At 37.0% G+C, this 8,870-nt stretch overlaps 1 protein-coding gene across 1 annotated transcript in view; it reads left to right on the top strand.

The window, feature by feature from the left end:
- The window catches only part of ABI3BP (ABI family, member 3 (NESH) binding protein), a gene marked incomplete at its 3' end in the record, with an annotated part of 108,201 nt that extends 101,396 nt beyond the window's left edge, over positions 1-6,805 (top strand). The window contains exons 24-27 of the mRNA XM_009085208.1: positions 865-948; positions 2,644-2,712; positions 3,892-4,104; positions 6,694-6,805. Of these exons, the coding sequence (XP_009083456.1) occupies positions 865-948; positions 2,644-2,712; positions 3,892-4,104; positions 6,694-6,805 (478 nt within the window). The remainder of the gene's footprint in view (positions 1-864; positions 949-2,643; positions 2,713-3,891; positions 4,105-6,693) is intronic.
- Positions 6,806-8,870: the final 2,065 nt, after the last annotated feature.

Below are 8,870 nucleotides of genomic sequence, written 5' to 3' on the forward strand. Positions count from 1 at the left end.
CCTCTTAGAAACCTGTTTTCTTTATTAGGTGGTAACAGCTGAGGAGTAAAAGCAATGTCACATAATCTAAAATAATTTTCAGAATAGCTATTCAATTATGGGAGATAATATTGACTCTTTCAGTCAGTTTCTGTCCAAAATTATGGTACCTACTACAGAATAGAGGAGTTGAGAAAGAAAACTTTTTCTCATGGGTCATGTAGTGATGTAAGTGTTGAAAATGTTGGACTCACTTGCATTTTCCTTACTTTCATTTGAAGTGTATCTTTATATCATTTAGTGGAAGTTCCAGTACTGTTCTGTGGTTAAACTCTTAATGAAGACCACAGTTAAGAACTTGGTGTTTATCCTTATACATGTTCCAGATTCAGCCTTGCTAATATATGTGTTCCATTGAGAGTAATGACAGGTTTGTACCTATATTTGAGGGAAGAAACTAAGTTTCAGTTGCTGACTTCAGCTATTGTGTCTTACAACTCATGTGCTCTTTTATTTAAGAAACAGAAACATTAATGCTGGTCATTTTGCACCCTTTTACCAGTCTGTGTAGGATGGTTCTGTGCTTTAAACCAGGTCATAGTTCTCCTGACTGGAGTCCTCCAAGACAATCTCCAAGTAGCAAATAACATTCTTACTGGATTTCAGGATTAGGTTATATTTGCAATAAGCACGATTCAGAATTCGCATAAATCCAACCAGAAGCTGTTGTATAAGTTTTGAAGGAATACCATGATTTAAATGAAAATACTTGTTGCATGAATCAGTTGTCACAAATCTGAGTTCCCTTAGAAAATCAGAAAGCTGTTTGACTCCTTTTAGTATTGAAAACCTCATTGCTAATAGTCCCTCCATCTGTCACTACAGCTAAGCCTGCTGGACCAACACCACCTGTGAGAACAGGAACATCATACAAGGCACCAACAGCTTTTGCAACTCCAGAGTATTATGGTAAGTATATTACAGACAGTTCTGGTTTATTTTTTCCTTCTTATTTTTTTTCCCATTAACATAAAGGTTTCCATTTTTCTTTTGCTTCCCTTCCCTAAACTGTATTGTTGCCCCATTAACATAGAGGTTTCCATTTTTCTTTCGCTTCCCTTCCCTAAACTGTATTGTTGCTTTGTATATTTAATATAAGTATTCCATCTGGGGTGATTCTGATTTCTGTTATGCCACTTAGCATCTTTCCTAATTTGGCCAAGTTCATCTAGCTGTCTTCTGACACACATCTTGGTAACTGAGAACATGACAGCCCTTCTATCTTTCTAGAAATCCATATATGCTAAGTAGGCTTTCAATGCTATTCAGTGGCAATTCAGATCTCTGAAAGGAGTAGATAAGACACTTCTTTTCCTGAACATTTCTTATTACACAGGACATAAATTCAAACCATTATTTGACAGTGACTGAGAGTGCTCATCATGGATGTGATATACTCCTGGCTGTCTGATCAAACTGCCACCATTCGAACAGGAAAAAATGTGATAGGGCAAACATAGTGGTTAGTTGCTTGTTTGTCCTTTATAAAATTGGGAGTTGATTACAAGTCCAGACCTAAGTCTCTTCAAAGCAGCATACAGTAATGGGTTTGGAGGAGGATGTTCTTAAGAGTTTTTGAGGCCAAATATGCAGTGTATTGTCATAAATTATGCTGTTTCTAATTTTCCTGGATTTATAGGAATACTGAAATTCTTGTCTCCTTATAAAGATCATGAACTCACTGTGACCCTTACTTCTCAGTAAAGCAAGCTGGATGCTAGATTGATTTATAAATCCTTGTTGTAAATGTATTGTGGTTTATCCATTGAAGTCCATTGCAGTATTTGCATCTAAAAGAAGATTCTGTTCAGTGTAGTGGCTAATTTATACAACACTGGTGTCATGAATCCTGACTGCTTTACTACATTTCTGTCCACCACTGTATTTGCCTTCAATTTTCTTTGGATTCTGTGGAAGTTGTACACCCTGGAGAGAGAATTTGTGATTTCCTTGTTCAATTTAGATTCTGTGGAAGTTGTACAACCTGGAGAGAGAATTTGTGATTTCCTTGTTACTATTTTCAGATAAGCTAATGTGCCAAAGTAATAGAGCTATATATTCTAGGAACATGAAACAAGCTCCAAGCTAAACAGCCAGTACCGTGCAAAAAGATCCTTTTTAAAAGGGCTAAAAGGCATTTTTATGTATATTAAATGAATTGAGATTCTGTGGAAGTTGTACAACCTGGAGAGAGAATTTGTGATTTCCTTGTTACTATTTTCAGATAAGCTAATGTGCCAAAGTAATAGAGCTATATATTCTAGGAACATGAAACAAGCTCCAAGCTAAACAGCCAGTACCGTGCAAAAAGATCCTTTTTAAAAGGGCTAAAAGGCATTTTTATGTATATTAAATGAATTGAATCCAGCAGCAGTCATGAAGTCTGTCATTTCAATTATGGCTATACTAGCAGGTAAGTACAGGGTTTACTTATTATTGCAGGCAAAATGGAGTCCCTAAAATCAAAAGAGATCTGGCAGCAAAAGTCTACCATGGAAGACCTTTATTATGATTATAAATGCCAAAGGAACTGTGAAATCCTGCAGTTCTAATACTGAAACTTTGTATTTACTGCAAATTATATTATGACTGTATTTCCCACAGTTGATGCAACTGTCTTCAGCTCAAGTCCTACATCAGAAACAGATTCTTCAGGCAAACCAAGATACCAAGGTAGGATATTCATACCTATGGCATTTTTATTTGGGGGAATATATGAAGCCTGACTTATCCTGCATCAAAATTATCGTGTTTGGTTATTCAAAGACCAAAACTTCATTTGATTCTGTTTCACTTCACTAGCAGATAAAAAAGATGCAGCACGAGCCATCAGCGTTTTTCTTGACTAAATTTTACTTTTACTTTCTGCCCTATTACCTCCTAGTTTACAGTTTTGCCCACAAACATGTGGCTCTTCCTGTATGCCAGGTTTGGTACAACTGCACACTGTTCACATTCCACCAAACTAAATTTAAATCTTCCTGTGGGCTTGCAGGCCTTTTTAGAAAGGTATTGTCCCAATACCAGTGCACCTTACCATACCTATCTGTCCACCATATAGCCCTCAACTCTCCCCAGGCTGTAGTCAAGTTATTGCTGTCGCAGTAGTCTAGAGAGTTTAACAGGGTGAGCTAACAGGAAGAAGTGCTTTTGTACCAAAATATTTTTCTGGGTTTTTCTCATGGTCTGGTAAGAGACACTACATTTCTGAAGATTGTCTTTCTTGGGAGACTTTATCATTTACATCCAATAGTTTTCATCTTAGAACTAGTGCGTTTGTCTTCAGTAATCTTTCTAATTTTGATGCAGAGTACAAGACATTTGCCTCAGAAGCTTTGTTTCAAGGTTCAGTCTTGTACCACTGAAAATGGTTAAGATTTTGACAGTTGCTTTAGAAACTGAAGTTTAATGATACGAGTTTAATAAGTCTTGGCTAAACTTGTTATGCCTGGTGAAACAAAGTGTGTGCAACATCTCTGTATTAGCTTAGCTCTCCAGAGCTGCAAATGGAACTGTTAATTGTTAATTGTCCTATTCTATGGCAGATTTCAATTCTTTCAAACAGTGTGTATCACCTGCTAATACCTTCAGTGGTATTTCATCAGTGGTGCCAATAAGAGTGGGGTGAACACAGTGCAAACTCCAGGTCTGACAACAATAAATAAAAAAAAATAATTAAACCCAAACAGCTTAATATTCAATATGTGGATTTTATTCTGAAACATTTGTGTTTGACTTGTTGCATAGACTTTTACTTGGTGCCCTGAGATGGATGTTGTGCATTAGGTGAAAGGGCACTGACATTTTGTAAAAACATTCTATTAAATAACAGCTTTTTCCTATTACTCTTAGCCCCCCATGTCAGGTACATGACAAAAGACAGTGACGTGCCCTGCTCTATCACAAGCTCTCTTGAACATTTTCCTCAAGAAGAAGCTAGCACCAAGGAAGAACCCACTCGTCCTCCACAAAATCCTCCAACCAACCTCACAGTGGTGACTGTTGAGGGCTGCCCAACTTTTGTCATATTGGACTGGGAAAAACCTGACAATGACACTGTTACTGGTTAGTTTGATTTTTTCCTTCATTTTATGATAATACAATATTTCTGTCTTAATTTAGTAGTTTGATGCCATTTAAAAAGTACTTTAATCCAAGGGATTGAGGGAGTCCAGTGTTTCTATTTTGTGCTACTGCCAACTCTAGCGTGAGTAAGAAAACACTACTAGATTAGAACATGATTTTCACAACTAGATCATTAGTGTCAGTGATGGCACAAAAAGATATGTTAGTATGACTCTATCTTCTCTGGATTTCTGGCTTCTTTCTGTACAGGATCTGGTAAGATCTAGTCAAGAAGTTCCAACAATGTAACAGTACTCTATTATACAGATTCACACAGGTAATGTAGACATCTTGACTTGAGGACATTGTTGATCAGTGGGACAGACACAATGAAACCTGGCATCCATCTAGTAAGTCAGTAGAACTTCACCAGTATAGTACTTGCAGCACTCACCTTAGGGTCAGCAAGTTCTCTATGTCAAAAGAATCTGGTTTCTTCATTTCCAAAGAAAGGGGTTTGTCTCAAGAATAAAGCCAGGTGAGTCATGCAGGAATCAGTATATAGAAAGGCAAGCATGCAAGACAGCCATTCATAATTCTTCTGTCATCTGCATATCAACACAAGCTTACAAAAATTGAACACTAAAAGTAGTCAACAACTCAGTCAATGACTCATCCAGGCACACTTGCTGGATTCAAGAGAAGGCATTGAATCCCATTTTCTGAAAACAGCAATTGCTTCATATTGGCACCAGTATGGCATTACTTATTTAGACAGACTTAAGTCAATTTTTCTGTCATCTCTTTTCGGATTTTCTTTGTAATTTATACATGTTTTTGCAATCATCTGATCTGACATCACTTCTTTTTTTTTTTAATGCACTGTTTCAGCTAGAACTGTGGAAACAGAAAATATAATTGGTTGAGCTTTTTTTTAAAAAATGGTTGCTTTACTTGACTTTTAGCTATGCACAAGGGGTTTCATAGGTTATGCCTAAAACCAAAATTGTACTGGAAGTTGGTAATGGAAAGGTCTGACAGATAATAACCAAAACACTAATCAAGCCTACCCTCTCGTTTCCATTAAGGCTGCAAATGTCAGGAGCCAAGACCATTTTGCTCATACACTACTATTCCTGTTATGTTGCCACAGAAATGTAGGGCAGTTTGTTGCCTTGTACACTGAGAAACAAACAGGTGCTGGATGCACTCAGTAGTACTAGGAGTATGTGTGTGCATGCACATCTTTGCTTGCCCATTCATGTTTGCCGCATTTTGTTTTCCAACTTGAATGATTTTAACTTTCCAAGTCACATATTACTTGGGACTGGCAGAAGGCAGAAAGATTGAATTCCTGTACAGTTACTTACTCATTCTGTGTCTGGGTATACCTAAGACAGATATCCACCATCTCCTCCATGCTTCCTAATAAGTGTAATTCCTCTGATGAGGCTTAATTAGGACAATTAAGGACTTTTCTGTATTTTGGGGGTTTTTTTCTCCATGGTTCACTCAGCCCTTTTGCTGACTAGATAAGAAAATGTCTCTTCAAAATATAAATGCATAGAAAGAAAACAGTTATGTTTTAGACAAATACATAAATTATCAATGCTAATATCATAGGATTGAGGTCCCACTTGAATAAATGAGCTAAAGTAAAAAACTCTACTTATTTTCCTTCCCCTTTCCCTCTCATCTCAGACACCCACTCCTGCAGGTCCTGCAGTGCTGTAGATCTAAATGCTCATTGTAAATGTTGTTTGAAAGCATTCTCCTTTGCCAGCTTAAAAGTAGCAAAGCTGTGCATGGCATTACAGAAAGGTTTTAGGAAGGGAAAAGGAAGGGGCTGATGAAGTTGTTAATTTCTTTGCAAAGAGAGGAAAATTAGCAATATACTCAGTTTTTTTATTAGAAGAGGTCGTTATAAACTGAGACAGAAGCCGTCTGCTAGAGAGAAACTGTATCTTGACCAGGGCTATGTCTGAAGAGGTGTCTTGCTCCCAAACATCTGTTGTTAATTCCCTGCTCAGAGCATGGTTTGTGCTTGATGATACATCCAGTGAGATGAAAAGAAAGTAGTGAGACTCTATAACTCATATGAGTACAGAAATAGATTTATGCAAAATTATTTCATTCTAGACTGGCAGATTTCCTAAGTTCACAATCCAAGTTAGTTAGACAGTTTCCTCTGGAAATCTTAAAAAGATAGGCCTTATTTTAAGTTAATCAAGGTTTAAGCATTTAGAAACTGTACTTTCAAGAGTTTCATTCAAACTGCAGAATGTTTATACTTACCTGTGATTGGAATTTTTTCACTAGTGTACCATTAGGCAGAGGTGAGATGATGAGTATACTCTATCCCATAATTTAATTATGGGGAAGGATGAGAGACTAGGCACACAACAATCTGGAATTGGTTCTGTCTTTCCTAATCATTTTAGCATATTGATGTCCAGACTGGTTTGCACAAGTTGTCCTTACAGCCTGTAAGACAGTAGGAATGGAAATCAGATGAGAAAAGAGAGAGCATTGAAGACGGTCAAATAAGACATGTTTCTTAATCAAATTTTCTCTACTGTAATTTTCCAGAGTATGAGGTTGTGTCAACTGAAAATGGTGGACGTGAGGGTGAAAAGGAGAAATCAATTATCACTACAAATCAAACCCATTCTACTGTGGAAAACCTAAAACCTGACACAAGGTAATTAAATGCAATCATTTGCTAAACTACTCCAGCTAAATTAGATTCTCAGCTGTCTGCCACTTCAGGTGAAAATAAATATACATATAAGACCAGATTGGTTTTATTCCTGTTCTGATAGAAAAAAAAAATATATGCTTTGGTTTTGCTTTCTGTTAAGCTAACCAATAAGACACAGCTGAGGAATCTTTGGGAAATTCCCAGGACTATTTATGGTCTGGACAAACTGCAGAAGTGACCCATTGTATCAGAAAGAGTAACAGCCAAACACAATAAAATGTACTGCTTTTTCTCAAAAAGGTGTTGGATGCAGATTAAGAAGCAATATAAACTTTCTCTGGGGTTTCAGGATGCTCAGCACAACGGACATAGGCAGCTTGCTTATTTAGGTGGATGTTAGTTCAAACTGTGAAATACAAGTCAGGCCACTGTACAAAGCTTGACTAGTGCATTGCACTATGAAGAGGAAAAATGCATTTGTCCTGTATATGTAGTTCTCTTTCAGCATCTCAAAACACCTGGCAGATTAAAAATGGGTCAGCTAATTTCAGTTGGTGGTGACCCTGTCATGCAATTAATCCTAATAAACATTACCATTCTTCAAATCTCATATCTCATCAAAAATTTTTCTTCTTTTTTTTGTAGTAAAATTCAGAGCAGGGAAGAAAAATACTTGTCTTTTTTTTTTTATTTTAATGTTGCTTATTAGTAGCATCAAAAACTTAATGAATAACACATTGGGGGTTTTTCTGTAAGACCATACGTTTGGCTTTGGCAATTGGATTTTTCAGATAAACTGCCCTTTTCTAGTATTATCCATAAATTGGTAACACAGCACAAAATTCTGCATAGAACCCACTTTTAGGCAATGTGTGCTATAGTCTGGTGCGTTGGTTCTTAATTCATGTACTTGTAACCAGCAAGGTCACATCCTAGAAGGAGGAATGAGGAACTATTACAGCAAGTGGAGAGGAAGGGAAGAGAATTTGAAAAAAAGTAATTAAAAACAGTCTAGGAGAAATTGTTCTACCCAAAAAGAGCTTCTTTGACAGACTCCAAAACTTGTAAGATGGCTAGGATTGCTATGTATTGCTTCAAGAATATCTCTGTTATTTCTTCAAGGCACATAGCTAGAGAAAGGGCAAACTGCAGCCGTGTTGTTCTGTCTTGTTAAGAGGCAATTAGGATATGTTAGCAATACATAGCATGGGCACCAAGCATTGGGTTTCTCAGTTGAAAAGGCTTAGAAAAAACAGCAAAACAATATGTCTCTGTAGTAGTAACTAAGAGAGGCAATAGGTGCTGCTAAACTTGTCAGGCTGTGCTGTTTGTGTTTTCATTTCAGTTTTCATTTGAAATAATACAGTTGCATCCTTGAAAAAAGCTCTGTGTTATTAAGCAGATTCTTTCATTACACACTCAAACTCTTTGTGTGACATAGGGTGGCAGAGATGGGATGGATTTGGTTTAGTGTAGAAAAGACATGGAAGCAAGGAAAAGTCCTTGATGTTGAAAGCAATGTCCAGATGGCCATAAGAGAAAAGCATTTTTAGACTGCTTTTTTTTTCAGAAAGGAAGCAAAATGGAGGTAGGTAAACCCTGCTAGAATCAGTGGAAAGATTATAAGGAAGGCCGGAGCTATGCAGAAGCAGAAATATGTTTTTTAACTTTAATTAGTAACAATTTTCTCAATGCTCTGAGAGGACTTTCAGGTTTTGGTAAGCAAGGATAGACCAAAGGCCATGAAGAATAGCATGGATTTTGTAAAAAGAAGTTAGATATGAAATCAGTACTGACTGGTGGAGGCAGATTATTTCCCCACCCCCAAATTCATTCCCAAGGGAAAGACAGTGAAACTCTTTCTGGATTCAGGAAGCTATTGCTTGAAGTTGAAAACCTTTGATATAAATTGCAGTGGTGGGTATCTCTCAAGTCTCACTAGATTTAAAGCATGTGAAGTCCTCAGGGTGCTTGTGTTCAATTAAATTCCCATTCCAAAAGGGCATGTTTCCTAATTTTGAAGCCACCTTGAGAGCTGTTACTGTAACCATTTGAATCCAGGCTT

The sequence above is a fragment of the Acanthisitta chloris genome, unplaced genomic scaffold, assembly GCF_000695815.1.
Source record: "Acanthisitta chloris isolate BGI_N310 unplaced genomic scaffold, ASM69581v1 scaffold1222, whole genome shotgun sequence".
Lineage (NCBI taxonomy): Eukaryota > Metazoa > Chordata > Aves > Passeriformes > Acanthisittidae > Acanthisitta > Acanthisitta chloris.